This window comes from Hoplias malabaricus, chromosome 18 (genome assembly GCF_029633855.1).
Source record: "Hoplias malabaricus isolate fHopMal1 chromosome 18, fHopMal1.hap1, whole genome shotgun sequence".
Taxonomy (NCBI): Eukaryota; Metazoa; Chordata; class Actinopteri; order Characiformes; family Erythrinidae; genus Hoplias; species Hoplias malabaricus.
Genome location: NC_089817.1, coordinates 5,628,990 through 5,649,045, shown reverse-complemented (window position 1 = coordinate 5,649,045; position 20,056 = coordinate 5,628,990). Strand labels below are relative to the sequence as shown.

Below are 20,056 nucleotides of genomic sequence, written 5' to 3'. Positions count from 1 at the left end.
ATAGATAGACAGACAGATAGATAGATAGTCAGATAGATAGATAGATAGATAGATAGATAGATAGATAGATAGATAGATAGATAGATACTACAGTGCTAATGTGTTATCGTTAAAGCAGTCCTAGCAGAGTGGGGCTGTGTCCAAGGGGGCGGGGCTTTGCTCTGCGTCACCAGGTCCCTGCAGCTGACGCGCAGGTACAGTGAGTGTGAGTGTGAGTGAATGAGTGTGATTGTGACTGTGTGAGTGTGAAGTGTGAAAGTTGAGAATGAGCGCCGGACTGTGTGAATCTCTCAGAGAGGACCCCGCACCTTTGTGAATGGAAGTGAAACATGCTGCTGAATTTTCTGTGGAACTTACTGTTGCTGCTCTCTCTGGGAGGGCGAGCCCATGGAGGTGAGTTGTAACCTGATGCAGCATTATTATTAGTGGTTAGTGGCGTTATAAAACACTGAACAGAGTCAGTAGCACCTGTTACTGAAGATAAGGGGGACTTTATTAATTGCTTAAAGGGCCGTGTGAGTGACGATGTTATTAAAGTGGCTGTATGTTTCTCTACTTTAAACCATTTAAAATCAAAACGTCGTGAATTACGTTTGATTACAACCATTGAATTATACACAAAAAAAAGAAAAAATGTATTGAACCACCCTTTAATTTTCTTAAGGAATGAGGGATGGAATACTGCTGAAAACCACAGGAGGAGAAGGAGAAGAGTGACTGAAATTTGGCTGCTCTCTTTAAATTAAGGCTTCTTCACACATTCCTTGTCCCCAGTTGACCTCAGTGACACCTAAAGTATGGAGTAATATATCATACAAACCCAGAGACATTTGTGTGTGAGATATTATCAGCACCTCGGTGTGCAAAGTCACTTACACTCATGTCTGGCTTTGGATTAATTATAATCTGCTCTATCTGCTGCTGTTTACACCACTGAAGACAACAGAGGCTGCGCTCAATAGGGCCACGACAAATGCATTTCATTGAACAGTGTAATACACGCTCGGAATAAAAAGGTACGGTAGAGGTACATTACATTCTCTTCTCCAGAAGGAGAGGTGAATATTTGTTTTATTTATAGAACTGTGACTTTTCTGACAGTGTATACATTTAATACTAATCATATTTATATATAATATGAGTAGATATTTTTATCTTGTGGGGTTTATCCCAGGATTCACAATAAATCAAAAGAAATATCTTTTCATATTCAGTATTTGCTGCATGTCCTTATTGTTTCACTCATAACTAAGGTTTTGGGTGATACTCGTGTACACTCATTCATTCATATATTATCTGTAAGCGATTATCCAGTTCAGGGTCGCAGTGGGTTCGGAATCATTGAGCGCAAGGCGGGAATACACCCTGGGGTGCCACAGACACAAAAACACACACATTCACTCACACCTACGGACACTTTTGAGTCGCCAATCCACCAACCAACGTGTGTTTTTGGACCGTGGGAGGAAACCGGAGCACCCGGAGGAAACCCACGCAGACACAGGGAGAACACACCACACTCCTCACAGACAGTCACCCGGAGAAAATCCACGCAGACACAGGGAGAACACACCACACTCCTCACAGACAGTCACCCGGAGGAAACCCACGCAGACACAGGGAGAACACACCACACTCCTCACAGACAGTCACCCGGAGGAAACCCACGCAGACACAGGGAGAACACACCACACTCCTCACAGACAGTCACCCGGAGGAAACCCACGCAGACACAGGGAGAACACACCACACTCCTCACAGACAGTCACCCGGAGGAAACCCACGCAGACACAGGGAGAACACACCACACTCCTCACAGACAGTCACCCGGAGGAAACCTACGCAGACACAGAGAGAACACACCACACTCCTCACAGACAGTCACCCGGAGCAGGACTCGAACCCACAACATCCAGGTCCCTGGAGCTGTGTGACTACGACACCACCTGCTGCGGTGGGGCCTTGTCATGGTAAAGATATTGTCACTAAATATCCAAAAATGTGGACAGCTGAAATGACCCATAGAGGCAAGGTACACACGGTCTGATTCTCAAAGCGTGGTGTCTAGAACAGTTTTTGGCCCATTTTTAACAATATGTATTACATTATTGCAGTGTAGTATATGATATTGTCCTAGTGTGTCTCTCAGTTTCTGTTGATATCTCTGTAATGTGATAATGGTGCATGTTCATTTCTCAGTTTATCCTCTTCCACAGACACCATTTAATCCTGACTGGCACCATTGCATTGACACGCTGCTTTACAAAAAAAAAAACATGCCCCCTGTTGTGCTTTTAAAAGGCACTCAGTGCATTAACGTACATTAATTGAATTCTGATAAAGCATTAAGGGTGGCACACACTGCGCAGTGAAGCACTTTAGCCTGTTTAAAGCAGGCCATCAGCAGGGTGGGAGAGGAACAGATGCCGGGGAGTTGATTAGGCCGACTGCTTGATTCTCATTTAGGAGCGTGTTTAGTAATATGTTGTGATAAGGCATTTATAAGAGCATTAAAGGATCAAGTTGCATTAGAGGTTCATGTGTGTTTAGGTGTGGTATCTCACCCCCTATTGAAAGCATGGTGAATGAGTTTGAAAGTGATGATTGTGTGGCCAATCTAAACCTTTACGTTTTTTTAATCCTCTTTCATTGCTTTGGGATAAGCTCTTTTTAGGAGAAGACACGTGGAGGTGTTTCAAGTCCATGAGAATTTCCCGACCCAGGAAAGGGAATGTGTGGGATGTGTCATACTAAGGGATAGCAGCCGCATGGAGTGGGTCTTCATCGTCTTAAAAGCAGCCAATCAATGAAATATAGGGCTCATATTCTACATTAATCATGGAGGTTCATGGTGGTTAACATAGAGTAGGAGGTAACGGCGCTGCACTCCACGTGGCTGAATAGGGTCTGATTTAAGTGCAGGAACAAAGGGCGCAAACAATAACTGTCTACAGGCAAGAGTACTCACTCTGTATGAGCCCACCTCGAGAGCACAAAGAGTGTCACCCTGGAAAATAGGCTGTGTCTGGTGGACCACTACATACACGTAATCACTGTCCTGATTGGCTGACCTGTATGACACTGCATTCAAAAAGAAGCCCCGGTTAAGCACTTTATATAAGTTCTATATGAATAAGTGGATATGTGTTAATGTGATGTTAGTGACATCACAAAATCAGTTAACACTAAACAGCTTCAGTGTTCTGGGGGTTGTGGCTTAAATCCTGAGTGTGTTGTGTTTTCCCTGTGCCTGTGCGGGTATCCTCTGAGTGCTCTGGTTTTCTCCCACAGTTCAAAAACATATTTGTAGGTGGATGGGCTGTTCGAAGTGTCCATAGTGAGTGGCAGGGTGAGTGTGTGATGTTCTGTGATGGATTGATGCCCTCTCCAGGGTGTGTTACTGCCTTACAACCAATGGTTCTGGGTGGGCTCTGGACCCACTGTGACCCTGAGTTGGTCTGCTTTAATATGCCGTGAAGTTCATAATAAAATGTTAGTCACAAATTTCACTTTGTCTAATTTTCTTCTACTTACTTCATAGCTTCTTTCTATGGGGACGGATTTGTTCAGCTGAAAACCGTGGAGTCTTTCAACAGAAACTCACTGCACGTGCGTTTTCGGACATCCAGCCCAGACGGGCTGCTCTTCCTTGCGGCTGGGGAGAACGACTTCCTCTGGGTGGCGCTACACTCTGGACGCATTCAGGTGTGTCCTTTAAGTTACTTAATACAGACTTAGTAGTAACATTATGAGTGCGATTTTAGGCTCTCTATAACCCCCTATACCTGAATGTAAACCTGTTTCATATGAACTTGTAATTAATGTCCTCTAATAGATGAGGATGCTGTCATTCTCCACAGCTATTACAGACCTAAGCTGAGTTTGTTCACATAACAGACAACCTATTAAGTTGTTACAGCACCATTACTAAGTTGTATAGCAACATCTGCCATTTTTAATCAATAAAAATTGTTGCAATTGTTGTAGATACTCCCAAGCAGCTTTAATAAACGTACAAATTAAAACTTACAAATCTGCATTCCATGGTGGCGCAGCAGGTTAGTGTCGCAGTCACACAGCTCCAGGGTCCTGGAGGTTGTGGGTTCGAGTCCCACTCCGGGTGACTGTCTGTGAGGAGTTGGTGTGTTCTCCCTGTGTCTGCGTGGGTTTCCTCCGGGTGACTGTCTGTGAGGAGTGTGGTGTGTTCTCCCTGTGTCTGCGTAGGTTTCCTCCGGGTCACTGTCTGTGAGGAGTGTGGTGTGTTCTCCCTGTGTCTGCGTGGGTTTCCTCCGGGTGACTGTCTGTGAGGAGTGTGGTGTGTTCTCCCTGTGTCTGCGTGGGTTTCTTCCGGGTGACTGTCTGTGAGGAGTGTGGTGTGTTCTCTCTGTGTCTGTGTGGGTTTCCTCCGGGTGACTGTCTGTGAGGAGTGTGGTGTGTTCACCCTGTGTCCGCGTGGGTTTCCTCCGGGTGACTGTCTGTGAGGAGTGTGGTGTGTTCTCCCTGTGTCTGCGTGGGTTTCCTCCAGGTGACTGTCTGTGAGGAGTGTGGTGTGTTCTCCCTGTGTCTGCATGGGTTTCCTCTGGGTGCTCCAGTTTCCTCCCACAGTCCAAAAACACACGTTGGTAGGTGGATTAGCGACTCAAAAGTGTCCATAGGTGTGAGTGTGTGAGTGTATGTGTGTGTGTGTGTGTGTGTGTGTGTGTGTGTTTTGCCCTATGAAGGACTGGCGCCCCCTCCAGGGTGTATTCTTGCTTTGCGCCCAATGATTCCAGGTAGGCTCAGGACCCACCGCGACCCTGAACTGGACAAGAGTTTCAGACAATGAATGAGTGAATGAATGAACAATTCAGTCTCAACTGTCTATGGCCGTGTGTTTGGGAACCACTGCATCACACGATCTTTAATGTAGTTTGACTCTAACAAACTCTTAAAACTATTTTCCCTGTCTTCAGTCTGAACACAGAGGAAACATGAGGGGACTTGTTTTCAGAATGACATGAGCTTGGTCTATAAGAAGTCATCTTCTTCTTATAGAAGAGTCTGGAGGGAGCAAGAAATCACCTGTCTTTAGTTTTCACCCCCCAGGCATCCTGAAGATAATAACTGCTGCTGTGTTTACCAGACGTGTGGGAGGTTGGTATTTATCAGAGCTTTAGAAAATATCGAGCTGAGCTGCATTAAGACCAGCTTCAGATCATTTCAGCTAATTAAATGTTTGCCCTGTTTGTGTGTCTTTCCTAATTACTGTGCAGATCTACTGAGAAGCATGATGGAGTGAGCATTTAGTGTAGATGCATCTCTGTTTATTTATAAAATATTTCTAAAATAGCAGTTCTCAAACCAGGGGCCTATGGCACAAAGGGTAACAAGGGAGTTGCCATAATGTAGATTTTCATTCATTCATTCATTATCTGTAACCCTTATCCAGTTCAGGGTCGCGGTGGGTCCAGAGCCTACCTGGAATCATTGGGCGCAAGGCGGGAATACACCCTGGAGGGGGCGCCAGTCCTTCACAGGGCAACACACACTCACACATTCACTCACACCTATGGACTCTTTTGAGTCGCCAATCCAATTTGTGTATTTGTGTAATCCTACCTATTTGTGTATTGGGACTGTGGAAGGAAACCGGAGCACCCGGGGGAAACCCACGCGGATACTGGGAGAACACACCAAACTCCTCACAGATAGTCACCCGGAGCAGAGCTTGAACCCACAATCATCAGGTCCCTGGAGCTGTGTGACTGCGACACTTGCTGCTGTACCACCGTGCCGCCCTGAGATTGAATTGTAAACAATTTAAGTTTAAAAATTTTCAGTTTAAAATGATAAAAGATAATTATTCACTGTAAAATATAAAGGCAGTCAAACATTTCAGAGGGAAAATTCCAACTTTGGAAATGTGTTTTTAAGGGTGCTATATATAACATTTTATATAAAAACAAGCCATGGGGAGGGCCAGCTCAGCTATGAAAACAAAGAGCAGAGAACAACACACACAAAGGGTGTGTGTGACTTCATTCAATGCCCAGCATGCCTTTACTCTTTATCTTTACATGGAAATTGGTTGTTTGGTGTTATATTAATGTTTAAAATGTCTGATATAGCACATTTAAAATCAAAATGAACTTTGCCATAGTGTTTCCCAATACAAGGAACACATTGCACACATGTCCAATTATGTCCCAGGGGCCATTGTACATACGTGCCAGCATGGTTTACTTTGTGTAGTTACCATTTTCTTTCTGTTATCCACAATATTCTCTTCCTCACAGGTGCGTCTCGAGTTTGGATCAGGGGAGCGCACCCTTCGGTCCGAGAAAGGAGTTGCTTTGAATGACCTGATGTGGCATACACTGGAACTTCAACACGATGAGCACAATGTCACCTTGACTGTGGACATAAACTCCCACAGCACTCTGAGGATGCCAGGTCCTGACCTGGAACTCAGTGTCCATGAAGGTCTGTATGTAGGTGGGCTTGGCAGCTTGGATAAACTCTACCTTTTTGGAGACATGTGCCCTGTGGGCTTTCGAGGCTGCCTGGATGAGGTTCTCTTTAATGAACATAACCTTCTCTCATCCTTAAGGCCTTATTCTGGCTATAAAATGGTCCATGAGGTGTCATTAGGCTGCAGCCCACAGTTTTCTGCCTCTGTGAATGACTCCATCAGTTTCTTCAGTTCCAAGGCCTACATGTCTCTGCCTGTGTGGGACGTCCCCCAGGAAGGGGTGTTTGAATGTGAGTTTTTAACATCAGCTGAAGAAGGGCTCCTTTTGTATAGTTCTGCAGGACAAGGGGACTTTGTGGCCTTGGAGATACGAGACAGGCATCTTGTTGCGGTTGTTAGAATTGGGGGAAGTAAGACAGCCTTGCGTACCACAGCAGCAGTGAATAAAGGTGGCTGGCACCTGGTCCAGCTTTATCTGGCCCCCAAGTCCCTTCACTTAACCCTGGATGAAGAGACTCTCAGCTCCAGCCTTGGCGCTAAGTCTAGGCCGCTCCAGCTCAGTGGAACTCTCTTCTTGGGTGGTGTGGATTTAAGCACTCGTGCAGAAATTCGCAGGAATGGCTTACTTTCTGTCGTAGGGAAGCGCATTGGTGGAGGCTCTTTTAAAGGTTGTCTTCGATATATCAAAGTCAATAACCAAAGCATGGGTCTGTCAAGTGCCATAGTGACCAAAGACGTATCTGTAGGCTGTGAGCCAGTGAAACATATCCAACCTATGACCACTGCAAGCCCTGAGACACTTCAGCCGGACAACACCGATCACCAGCCTGAACTAGATTCAAAGAAGCCTCAGACCTTCTTAATACTTCAAGACTTGGAGGTCCTGGAAGGTGGACGAACGGCACTGGAGTCAAAGCACATTAAGGTGAACCTAGATTTTCGCAAGCTTGGGCTCCGTCAATCCCAGATCATGTTCCGCATTGAGGAGCAGCCAGTCCATGGGCAGCTGAGGCTTGACGTTGGTCCTGACCAAGAGGAAAATACATTCAGCCTGCTTGACCTTTGGCATGGTAGGGTCATGTATGTTCACGGAGGCTCTGAGGATGCCCTGGACTTCTTCATGTTTTCGATCTACACCAGCAGCAAGAAGGAGGTGCCAGGTTTTCTGAAAGGGAACCGCTTGCACAGGTTTAACATCACTGTAGAACCAAGTAACGATGCACCTGAGCTCAGCCTGCCAGAGGGCAGCCTCTTTGTAGTTCTGGAGAATTCCAAACGGCGTCTAACCACAAACATTATCAGGGCCACTGACCCTGATACTAACTCTACAGATGTGGTTTTCACTTTACTAGGTAACTTAACTGCAGATGCTGGATTCCTGGAGCTTGTGAATAACCCTGGCCAAGCTGTGACCTCATTTCCCTACTCAGATCTGGAGCTGGAAAAGGTGAGTTATGTCCACACAGGCATCAGGAACTCTAGGATGGCCATGAGGGCAACCGATGGGGAAAAAGTAAGCAATACCGTTGTGCTAAGAATCATGGCTGTCAAACTGGAACATGGAATTGTAAACAACACCGGTGTGGAAGTGACCCAGGGTGGAGCCGCACTCATTGGGAACAAACATCTGGCCGTGCAAGTGAATGTGGCCACACAAGCGATGGATATCCGCTATGATGTCATCGAACCCCCAATTTACGGGGAGCTTCAGCGTCTGCATTCCAGTGGAGAATGGAAGCAGACGAGTACCTTTACACAGAAACTTTTAGAAAAGGAACGACTCAGGTATGTCAGCACTTTCAGTGGGAGCCAGTTGAGTAATGTAACTGACAGCATCAAGTGCAAAGTTACAATCGGCTCACTATCTACAGTTGAGGTTACCTTTGTAATAAGGGTCCGCTGGATTTTTTACAAAGTCACAAGGAGTAAAATGGAGGTAGACTCAGATCGTGAAGTCATCCTGACTCCTCAGGAATTTCGAGTCATTTCGAAAGGTCAGAAACTGAACGAGGATGACATTCATATACGATTGTTAACTTTACCCAGGAGAGGGAACTTGCTGTTCGATAATGAGACCCTCAAGAAGGACTCTACTTTCAGCCAGAGGAACATCACAGATCGCAAACTGCGGTATAAGCTTTTTGAGAAGGCGCATGTAGACATGAGGGACGTGTTCAGCTTTCAGGTGTTCTCCAAATACTCCCATTCTGGGAAACACGACTTCAGGGTCAGCATCAAGGCAGATGTTGAGAACATTGTCTTGAGAAATCATGGACTTTCTCTCATGGAGGGGCAGAGTAAGGTCATAACCAAGGATGTGCTTTTCTCAGAGACCCTTATCTCCAGAGAGGTGCACTACACGGTCACAGGCAGCCCTCAACATGGGAGACTCATGAGAATAAACCATGCCAATTCCACTACTGGCAGTAGCAACATAAGAGAGTTCACTAATCAGGACATTCTGGAGGAGCGTATTATGTATGTTCATGATGACACTGAAACTGTGCATGATGCATTCACATTCCATGCATCTTTGTCGCATCTGAAAGACAAAGCTCCATCTGCAGAGGGCATCTTCAACATCTTTGTTCAGTTGGTCAATGACCAAAAACCCATCCGCATTGTGGATAAAATCTTCAATGTTGCCCGTGACAGTCAGAGACTATTGACTCTGGAAGACCTCTGTTACCATGACCCGGATTCAGACTTCGATGATGGACAGCTGCTGTATACCAGGCGGGGAATCCCTATGGGGGAGCTAGTCATGGTAAATGACACATCCCACAAGCTCTATCAATTTCGTCAGAGGGATCTAGAAGAAAAGAGAGTGCTGTTTGTCCACAAAGGGGTCAGCTTTGGTCGCTTTGTTCTCTTCATATCCGATGGTAAGCACTATACCTCGACTCTGCTGGAAGTTAGTGCCCAGGACCCATACTTGAAGGTGGCCAACAACACTGGCCTACTCGTCCAGAAGGGAAAAGAAGCCATTTTAGGACCTGCTAACTTCAGCGTGGCCACCAACGTTGACGTCAGAAGTGATGAGGATGTTCTTTTTGAAATATTTCACCCTCCCAGTTATGGAACTCTACTCTGCGATGGCGTGGAGGGAGACGCCTACACACAGTACGATGTCAAGGCTGGCCATGTTGTGTATCAGCACGACGACAGCATGAACATGATGGACTCCTTCAGCTTCACCGCTTCAGTAAATGGGCTCCGTTTGGATGTGACTGTAGCTGTGAAGGTTTACCTTGAAAGTCACCAGCAGCCTCCACAAGTCGTGCACAATAACTCTGTCCTGGTAGAAGAAGGAAAACCAGTTAAAATTCACAGAAAGGAGCTTGAGGTTTGTATTGCATCACCAATTACTCTAAAATGTGTGGCATGGTTAATTAATAAAATTAGCATTAATATTTTAGCCACAAACAGGTTGGTTCTTACATTAATGAACAGCCTACATTAAAGTGAGATGCCACTCAGATCTTGTTAATTCAGGAATAGGCCATTACTGTAAAGTATAAAGGCAGTTGAACATTTCATAGCAAAGGGAAATGTGTTTTTAAGGGTGATATATATAACATTTTATAGAAAAGCAAGCCATGGGGAAGGCCAACATTTTTACAGGCCGGGACTAACGTGCACACATGGCCAGCCCAGCTATGAAAACAAAGAGCAGAGAACAACACACACAAATGGTGTGTGTGACACAGGGTTTGCTTTGGAGGAGACCTTTAAAGGTGGGCTCTTTAGACATTACAGGGACAAAAGCTAAAAGCTAGAAGTAGTTTGGTAATAGCTGGCTTTCTAGATACCTTAACCATTTGGCTGAAAGGGTTAAAACATAACCCATAAAACTTTGTCCATTTTTCTTTCAGTAATAATAGAAATTTTTTTTTTTTTTTTACAAATTTCTTGGATGACTGAGGTTTTATTTATTAGCCTTTAGCTCGGTAACTAGGCTAGCTATCGAGATTGTTGTTGACATCACAGGGATTCATGTTTTTGTAGTGAGAGAAAACAGATGAACAAAAAATTTGAAAAATGGTATAAAATCACTAATTCTACCAGACACATGAGTCTAGCGCAGTTACATATTAAGCTCTAGTTTTAGGTTAGATTTTCTAAAACAAAAACTGCTCCTCAATGATTGATCTGTCTCACTGTAGGTGGTTCATGAAGATAGCCCACCAGAGAATATTGTGTATTCTGTGAAGTGTCCTCCCTCATATGGCTATCTACGGCGTTATGTGGAGGGGCAGGACCACTACCAAGGAACACTGGAGAACTCTACTCAGCAGTTTTCCCAGGAGGACATCAACACTGGACACATCCAGTACGTACAAGTGAAACTCGGACACTCCAATGACTCATTCTCATTGGACGCCACCAATGGGATTCTCACACTCAGTGACCTTATAGTCACAGTGGAGATCATCCCCCTGAACATACCGCTAGAGGTTTCAAATCTAACCCTGAAAGAGGGATCTTCGAAAGCCCTAACTCAAGAGGTCATCAAGGTCACCAGCAGACACTTCAAAGGACTGCATTTCCAGTATCATGTGATAGAGGGACCACATCATGGTCACATAGAGCACTCGAGGATCCCTGGAGTTCCTATTCCATCTTTCACCAGAATGCAGGTGAGCTGCTGCTGTTTTCAAGGTTCTCTTCACTGTTTAAAATGTAGAGGAGTGTTTGTTTGTTCATGTTTTACAACTTACTAATAACTCTGAATAACTGCTTTCCGATCATATAACAACCCTACAAATCAGACATTTAAAATTCCAATAATCTGTATATAATAACCAATATCCAATAAAATGTATATAAAGACATTTTAGTTCTGTAGCAGCAGGGAGTGTCACAGTCACACAGCTCCAGGGACCTGGAGGTTGTGGGTTTGAGTCTCGCTCCGGGTGACTGTCTGTGAGGAGTGTGGTGTGTTCTCCCTGTGTCTGCGTGGGTTTCCTCCGGGTGACTGTCTGTGAGGAGTGTGGTGTGTTCTCCCTGTGTCTGCGTGGGTTTCCTCCGGGTGACTGTCTGTGAGGAGTGTGGTGTGTTCTCTCTGTGTCTGCGTGGGTTTCCTCTGGGTGACTGTCTGTGAGGAGTGTGGTGTGTTCTCCCTGTGTCTGCGTGGGTTTCCTCCGGGTGACTTGTCTGTGAGGAGTGTGGTGTGTTCTCCCTGTGTCTGTGTGGGTTTCCTCCGGGTGACTGTCTGTGAGGAGTGTGGTGTGTTCTCCCTGTGTCTGCGTGGGTTTCCTCCGGGTGACTGTCTGTGAGGAGTGTGGTGTGTTCTCCCTGTGTCTGCGTGGGTTTCCTCCGGGTGACTGTCTGTGAGGAGTGTGGTGTGTTCTCCCTGTGTCTGCGTGGGTTTCCTCCCGGTGACTGTCTGTGAGGAGTGTGGTGTGTTCTCCCTGTGTCTGTGTGGGTTTCCTCCGGGTGACTGTCTGTGAGGAGTGTGGTGTGTTCTCCCTGTGTCTGCGTGGGTTTCCTCCGGGTGGCTGTCTGTGAGGAGTGTGGTGTGTTCTCCCTGTGTCTGCGTGGGTTTCCTCCACGTGACTGTCTGTGAGGAGTGTGGTGTGTTCTCTCTGTGTCTGCGTGGGTTTCCTCCGGGTGACTGTCTGTGAGGAATGTGGTGTGTTCTCCCTGTGTCTGCGTGGGTTTTGTCCGGGTGACTGTCTGTGAGGAGTGTGGTGTGTTTTCCCTGTGTCTGCGTGGGTTTCCTCTGGGTGACTGTCTGTGAGGAGTGTGGTGTGTTCTCTCTGTGTCTGCGTGGGTTTCCTCCGGGTGACTTTCTGTGAGGAGTGTGGTGTGTTCTCCCTGTGTCTGCGTGGGTTTCCTCTGGGTGACTGTCTGTGAGGAGTGTGGTGTGTTCTCCCTGTGTCTGTGTGGGTTTCCTCCGGGTGACTGTCTGTGAGGAGTGTGGTGTGTTCTCCCTGTGTCTGCGTGGGTTTCCTCTGGGTGACTGTCTGTGAGGAGTGTGGTGTGTTCTCCCTGTGTCTGTGTGGGTTTCCTCCGGGTGACTGTCTGTGAGGAGTGTGGTGTGTTCTCCCTGTGTCTGCGTGGGTTTCCTCCGGGTGACTGTCTGTGAGGAGTGTGGTGTGTTCTCCCTGTGTCTGCGTGGGTTTCCTCCGGGTGACTTGTCTGTGAGGAGTGTGGTGTGTTCTCCCTGTGTCTGTGTGGGTTTCCTCCGGGTGACTGTCTGTGAGGAGTGTGGTGTGTTCTCCCTGTGTCTGCGTGGGTTTCCTCCGGGTGACTGTCTGTGAGGAGTGTGGTGTGTTCTCCCTGTGTCTGTGTGGGTTTCCTCCGGGTGACTGTCTGTGAGGAGTGTGGTGTGTTCTCCCTGTGTCTGCGTGGGTTTCCTCCGGGTGGCTGTCTGTGAGGAGTGTGGTGTGTTCTCCCTGTGTCTGTGTGGGTTTCCTCCACGTGACTGTCTGTGAAGAGTGTGGTGTGTTCTCTCTGTGTCTGCGTGGGTTTCCTCCGGGTGACTGTCTGTGAGGAGTGTGGTGTGTTCTCTCTGTGTCTGCGTGGGTTTCCTCCGGGTGACTGTCTGTGAGGAATGTGGTGTGTTCTCCCTGTGTCTGCGTGGGTTTTGTCCGGGTGACTGTCTGTGAGGAGTGTGGTGTGTTCTCCCTGTGTCTGCGTGGGTTTCCTCTGGGTGACTGTCTGTGAGGAGTGTGGTGTGTTCTCTCTGTGTCTGCGTGGGTTTCCTCCGGGTGACTTTCTGTGAGGAGTGTGGTGTGTTCTCCCCTGTGTCTGCGTGGGTTTCCTCTGGGTGACTGTCTGTGAGGAGTGTGGTGTGTTCTCTCTGTGTCTGCGTGGGTTTCCTCCAGGTGACTGTCTGTGAGGAGTGTGGTGTGTTCTCTCTGTGTCTGCGTGGGTTTCCTCCGGGTGGCTGTCTGTGAGGAGTGTGGTGTGTTCTCCCTGTGTCTGCGTGGGTTTCCTCCACGTGACTGTCTGTGAGGAGTGTGGTGTGTTCTCCCTGTGTCTGCGTGGGTTTCCTCCGGGTGACTGTCTGTGAGGAGTGTGGTGTGTTCTCCCTGTGTCTGCGTGGGTTTCCTCCGGGTGACTGTCTGTGAGGAGTGTGGTGTGTTCTCCCTGTGTCTGCGTGGGTTTCCTCCGGGTGACTGTCTGTGAGGGGTGTGGTGTGTTCTCTCTGTGTCTGCGTGGGTTTCCTCTGGGTGACTGTCTGTGAGGAGTGTGGTGTGTTCTCCCTGTGTCTGCGTGGGTTTCCTCCGGGTGACTTGTCTGTGAAGAGTGTGGTGTGTTCTCCCTGTGTCTGTGTGGGTTTCCTCCGGGTGACTGTCTGTGAGGAGTGTGGTGTGTTCTCCCTGTGTCTGCGTGGGTTTCCTCCGGGTGACTGTCTGTGAGGAGTGTGGTGTGTTCTCCCTGTGTCTGTGTGGGTTTCCTCCGGGTGACTGTCTGTGAGGAGTGTGGTGTGTTCTCCCTGTGTCTGCGTGGGTTTCCTCCGGGTGACTGTCTGTGAGGAGTGTGGTGTGTTCTCCCTGTGTCTGCGTGGGTTTCCTCCGGGTGACTGTCTGTGAGGAGTGTGGTGTGTTCTCCCTGTGTCTGCGTGGGTTTCCTCCCGGTGACTGTCTGTGAGGAGTGTGGTGTGTTCTCCCTGTGTCTGTGTGGGTTTCCTCCGGGTGACTGTCTGTGAGGAGTGTGGTGTGTTCTCCCTGTGTCTGCGTGGGTTTCCTCCGGGTGGCTGTCTGTGAGGAGTGTGGTGTGTTCTCCCTGTGTCTGCGTGGGTTTCCTCCACGTGACTGTCTGTGAGGAGTGTGGTGTGTTCTCTCTGTGTCTGCGTGGGTTTTGTCCGGGTGACTGTCTGTGAGGAGTGTGGTGTGTTTTCCCTGTGTCTGCGTGGGTTTCCTCTGGGTGACTGTCTGTGAGGAGTGTGGTGTGTTCTCTCTGTGTCTGTGTGGGTTTCCTCCGGGTGACTTTCTGTGAGGAGTGTGGTGTGTTCTCCCTGTGTCTGCGTGGGTTTCCTCTGGGTGACTGTCTGTGAGGAGTGTGGTGTGTTCTCCCTGTGTCTGTGTGGGTTTCCTCCGGGTGACTGTCTGTGAGGAGTGTGGTGTGTTCTCCCTGTGTCTGCGTGGGTTTCCTCCGGGTGACTGTCTGTGAGGAGTGTGGTGTGTTCTCCCTGTGTCTGCGTGGGTTTCCTCCGGGTGACTTGTCTGTGAGGAGTGTGGTGTGTTCTCCCTGTGCCTGTGTGGGTTTCCTCCGGGTGACTGTCTGTGAGGAGTGTGGTGTGTTCTCCCTGTGTCTGCGTGGGTTTCCTCCGGGTGACTGTCTGTGAGGAGTGTGGTGTGTTCTCCCTGTGTCTGTGTGGGTTTCCTCCGGGTGACTGTCTGTGAGGAGTGTGGTGTGTTCTCCCTGTGTCTGCGTGGGTTTCCTCCGGGTGGCTGTCTGTGAGGAGTGTGGTGTGTTCTCCCTGTGTCTGTGTGGGTTTCCTCTGGGTGACTGTCTGTGAGGAGTGTGGTGTGTTCTCTCTGTGTCTGCGTGGGTTTCCTCCGGGTGACTGTCTGTGAGGAGTGTGGTGTGTTCTCTCTGTGTCTGCGTGGGTTTCCTCCGGGTGGCTGTCTGTGAGGAGTGTGGTGTGTTCTCCCTGTGTCTGCGTGGGTTTCCTCCACGTGACTGTCTGTGAGGAGTGTGGTGTGTTCTCTCTGTGTCTGCGTGGGTTTCCTCCGGGTGACTGTCTGTGAGGAATGTGGTGTGTTCTCCCTGTGTCTGCGTGGGTTTTGTCCGGGTGACTGTCTGTGAGGAGTGTGGTGTGTTTTCCCTGTGTCTGCGTGGGTTTCCTCTGGGTGACTGTCTGTGAGGAGTGTGGTGTGTTCTCTCTGTGTCTGCGTGGGTTTCCTCCGGGTGACTTTCTGTGAGGAGTGTGGTGTGTTCTCCCTGTGTCTGCGTGGGTTTCCTCTGGGTGACTGTCTGTGAGGAGTGTGGTGTGTTCTCCCTGTGTCTGTGTGGGTTTCCTCCGGGTGACTGTCTGTGAGGAGTGTGGTGTGTTCTCCCTGTGTCTGCGTGGGTTTCCTCCGGGTGACTGTCTGTGAGGAGTGTGGTGTGTTCTCCCTGTGTCTGCGTGGGTTTCCTTCGGGTGACTTGTCTGTGAGGAGTGTGGTGTGTTCTCCCTGTGTCTGTGTGGGTTTCCTCCGGGTGACTGTCTGTGAGGAGTGTGGTGTGTTCTCCCTGTGTCTGCGTGGGTTTCCTCCGGGTGACTGTCTGTGAGGAGTGTGGTGTGTTCTCCCTGTGTCTGTGTGGGTTTCCTCCGGGTGACTGTCTGTGAGGAGTGTGGTGTGTTCTCCCTGTGTCTGCGTGGGTTTCCTCCGGGTGGCTGTCTGTGAGGAGTGTGGTGTGTTCTCCCTGTGTCTGTGTGGGTTTCCTCCACGTGACTGTCTGTGAAGAGTGTGGTGTGTTCTCTCTGTGTCTGCGTGGGTTTCCTCCGGGTGACTGTCTGTGAGGAGTGTGGTGTGTTCTCTCTGTGTCTGCGTGGGTTTCCTCCGGGTGACTGTCTGTGAGGAATGTGGTGTGTTCTCCCTGTGTCTGCGTGGGTTTTGTCCGGGTGACTGTCTGTGAGGAGTGTGGTGTGTTCTCCCTGTGTCTGCGTGGGTTTCCTCTGGGTGACTGTCTGTGAGGAGTGTGGTGTGTTCTCTCTGTGTCTGCGTGGGTTTCCTCCGGGTGACTTTCTGTGAGGAGTGTGGTGTGTTCTCCCCTGTGTCTGCGTGGGTTTCCTCTGGGTGACTGTCTGTGAGGAGTGTGGTGTGTTCTCTCTGTGTCTGCGTGGGTTTCCTCCAGGTGACTGTCTGTGAGGAGTGTGGTGTGTTCTCTCTGTGTCTGCGTGGGTTTCCTCCGGGTGGCTGTCTGTGAGGAGTGTGGTGTGTTCTCCCTGTGTCTGCGTGGGTTTCCTCCACGTGACTGTCTGTGAGGAGTGTGGTGTGTTCTCCCTGTGTCTGCGTGGGTTTCCTCCGGGTGACTGTCTGTGAGGAGTGTGGTGTGTTCTCCCTGTGTCTGCGTGGGTTTCCTCCGGGTGACTGTCTCTGAGGAGTGTGGTGTGTTCTCCCTGTGTCTGCGTGGGTTTCCTCCGGGTGACTGTCTGTGAGGGGTGTGGTGTGTTCTCTCTGTGTCTGCGTGGGTTTCCTCTGGGTGACTGTCTGTGAGGAGTGTGGTGTGTTCTCCCTGTGTCTGCGTGGGTTTCCTCCGGGTGACTTGTCTGTGAAGAGTGTGGTGTGTTCTCCCTGTGTCTGTGTGGGTTTCCTCCGGGTGACTGTCTGTGAGGAGTGTGGTGTGTTCTCCCTGTGTCTGCGTGGGTTTCCTCCGGGTGACTGTCTGTGAGGAGTGTGGTGTGTTCTCCCTGTGTCTGTGTGGGTTTCCTCCGGGTGACTGTCTGTGAGGAGTGTGGTGTGTTCTCCCTGTGTCTGCGTGGGTTTCCTCCGGGTGACTGTCTGTGAGGAGTGTGGTGTGTTCTCCCTGTGTCTGCGTGGGTTTCCTCCGGGTGACTGTCTGTGAGGAGTGTGGTGTGTTCTCCCTGTGTCTGCGTGGGTTTCCTCCCGGTGACTGTCTGTGAGGAGTGTGGTGTGTTCTCCCTGTGTCTGTGTGGGTTTCCTCCGGGTGACTGTCTGTGAGGAGTGTGGTGTGTTCTCCCTGTGTCTGCGTGGGTTTCCTCCGGGTGGCTGTCTGTGAGGAGTGTGGTGTGTTCTCTCTGTGTCTGCGTGGGTTTCCTCCGGGTGACTGTCTGTGAGGAATGTGGTGTGTTCTCCCTGTGTCTGCGTGGGTTTTGTCCGGGTGACTGTCTGTGAGGAGTGTGGTGTGTTTTCCCTGTGTCTGCGTGGGTTTCCTCTGGGTGACTGTCTGTGAGGAGTGTGGTGTGTTCTCTCTGTGTCTGCGTGGGTTTCCTCCGGGTGACTTTCTGTGAGGAGTGTGGTGTGTTCTCCCTGTGTCTGCGTGGGTTTCCTCTGGGTGACTGTCTGTGAGGAGTGTGGTGTGTTCTCCCTGTGTCTGTGTGGGTTTCCTCCGGGTGACTGTCTGTGAGGAGTGTGGTGTGTTCTCCCTGTGTCTGCGTGGGTTTCCTCTGGGTGACTGTCTGTGAGGAGTGTGGTGTGTTCTCCCTGTGTCTGTGTGGGTTTCCTCCGGGTGACTGTCTGTGAGGAGTGTGGTGTGTTCTCCCTGTGTCTGCGTGGGTTTCCTCCGGGTGACTGTCTGTGAGGAGTGTGGTGTGTTCTCCCTGTGTCTGCGTGGGTTTCCTCCGGGTGACTTGTCTGTGAGGAGTGTGGTGTGTTCTCCCTGTGTCTGTGTGGGTTTCCTCCGGGTGACTGTCTGTGAGGAGTGTGGTGTGTTCTCCCTGTGTCTGCGTGGGTTTCCTCCGGGTGACTGTCTGTGAGGAGTGTGGTGTGTTCTCCCTGTGTCTGTGTGGGTTTCCTCCGGGTGACTGTCTGTGAGGAGTGTGGTGTGTTCTCCCTGTGTCTGTGTGGGTTTCCTCCACGTGACTGTCTGTGAAGAGTGTGGTGTGTTCTCTCTGTGTCTGCGTGGGTTTCCTCCGGGTGACTGTCTGTGAGGAGTGTGGTGTGTTCTCTCTGTGTCTGCGTGGGTTTCCTCCGGGTGACTGTCTGTGAGGAATGTGGTGTGTTCTCCCTGTGTCTGCGTGGGTTTTGTCCGGGTGACTGTCTGTGAGGAGTGTGGTGTGTTCTCCCTGTGTCTGCGTGGGTTTCCTCTGGGTGACTGTCTGTGAGGAGTGTGGTGTGTTCTCTCTGTGTCTGCGTGGGTTTCCTCCGGGTGACTTTCTGTGAGGAGTGTGGTGTGTTCTCCCCTGTGTCTGCGTGGGTTTCCTCTGGGTGACTGTCTGTGAGGAGTGTGGTGTGTTCTCTCTGTGTCTGCGTGGGTTTCCTCCAGGTGACTGTCTGTGAGGAGTGTGGTGTGTTCTCTCTGTGTCTGCGTGGGTTTCCTCCGGGTGGCTGTCTGTGAGGAGTGTGGTGTGTTCTCCCTGTGTCTGCGTGGGTTTCCTCCACGTGACTGTCTGTGAGGAGTGTGGTGTGTTCTCCCTGTGTCTGCGTGGGTTTCCTCCGGGTGACTGTCTGTGAGGAGTGTGGTGTGTTCTCCCTGTGTCTGCGTGGGTTTCCTCCGGGTGACTGTCTGTGAGGAGTGTGGTGTGTTCTCCCTGTGTCTGCGTGGGTTTCCTCCGGGTGACTGTCTGTGAGGGGTGTGGTGTGTTCTCTCTGTGTCTGCGTGGGTTTCCTCTGGGTGACTGTCTGTGAGGAGTGTGGTGTGTTCTCCCTGTGTCTGCGTGGGTTTCCTCCGGGTGACTTGTCTGTGAAGAGTGTGGTGTGTTCTCCCTGTGTCTGTGTGGGTTTCCTCCGGGTGACTGTCTGTGAGGAGTGTGGTGTGTTCTCCCTGTGTCTGCGTGGGTTTCCTCCGGGTGACTGTCTGTGAGGAGTGTGGTGTGTTCTCCCTGTGTCTGTGTGGGTTTCCTCCGGGTGACTGTCTGTGAGGAGTGTGGTGTGTTCTCCCTGTGTCTGCGTGGGTTTCCTCCGGGTGACTGTCTGTGAGGAGTGTGGTGTGTTCTCCCTGTGTCTGCGTGGGTTTCCTCCGGGTGACTGTCTGTGAGGAGTGTGGTGTGTTCTCCCTGTGTCTGCGTGGGTTTCCTCCCGGTGACTGTCTGTGAGGAGTGTGGTGTGTTCTCCCTGTGTCTGTGTGGGTTTCCTCCGGGTGACTGTCTGTGAGGAGTGTGGTGTGTTCTCCCTGTGTCTGCGTGGGTTTCCTCCGGGTGGCTGTCTGTGAGGAGTGTGGTGTGTTCTCCCTGTGTCTGCGTGGGTTTCCTCCACGTGACTGTCTGTGAGGAGTGTGGTGTGTTCTCTCTGTGTCTGCGTGGGTTTTGTCCGGGTGACTGTCTGTGAGGAGTGTGGTGTGTTTTCCCTGTGTCTGCGTGGGTTTCCTCTGGGTGACTGTCTGTGAGGAGTGTGGTGTGTTCTCTCTGTGTCTGTGTGGGTTTCCTCCGGGTGACTTTCTGTGAGGAGTGTGGTGTGTTCTCCCTGTGTCTGCGTGGGTTTCCTCTGGGTGACTGTCTGTGAGGAGTGTGGTGTGTTCTCCCTGTGTCTGTGTGGGTTTCCTCCGGGTGACTGTCTGTGAGGAGTGTGGTGTGTTCTCCCTGTGTCTGCGTGGGTTTCCTCCGGGTGACTGTCTGTGAGGAGTGTGGTGTGTTCTCCCTGTGTCTGCGTGGGTTTCCTCCGGGTGACTTGTCTGTGAGGAGTGTGGTGTGTTCTCCCTGTGCCTGTGTGGGTTTCCTCCGGGTGACTGTCTGTGAGGAGTGTGGTGTGTTCTCCCTGTGTCTGCGTGGGTTTCCTCCGGGTGACTGTCTGTGAGGAGTGTGGTGTGTTCTCCCTGTGTCTGTGTGGGTTTCCTCCGGGTGACTGTCTGTGAGGAGTGTGGTGTGTTCTCCCTGTGTCTGCGTGGGTTTCCTCCGGGTGGCTGTCTGTGAGGAGTGTGGTGTGTTCTCCCTGTGTCTGTGTGGGTTTCCTCTGGGTGACTGTCTGTGAGGAGTGTGGTGTGTTCTCTCTGTGTCTGCGTGGGTTTCCTCCGGGTGACTGTCTGTGAGGAGTGTGGTGTGTTCTCTCT

At 50.3% G+C, this 20,056-nt stretch overlaps 1 protein-coding gene across 1 annotated transcript in view; it reads left to right on the top strand.

Moving 5' to 3' along the window:
• Positions 1-302: 302 nt before the first annotated feature.
• The window catches only part of LOC136675154 (chondroitin sulfate proteoglycan 4-like), a 31,186-nt gene continuing 11,432 nt past the window's right edge, over positions 303-20,056 (top strand). The window contains exons 1-4 of the mRNA XM_066651579.1: positions 303-393; positions 3,542-3,705; positions 6,276-9,797; positions 10,618-11,091. Coding sequence (XP_066507676.1) covers positions 330-393; positions 3,542-3,705; positions 6,276-9,797; positions 10,618-11,091 — 4,224 coding nt within the window. The 5' untranslated portion in view covers positions 303-329. The remainder of the gene's footprint in view (positions 394-3,541; positions 3,706-6,275; positions 9,798-10,617; positions 11,092-20,056) is intronic.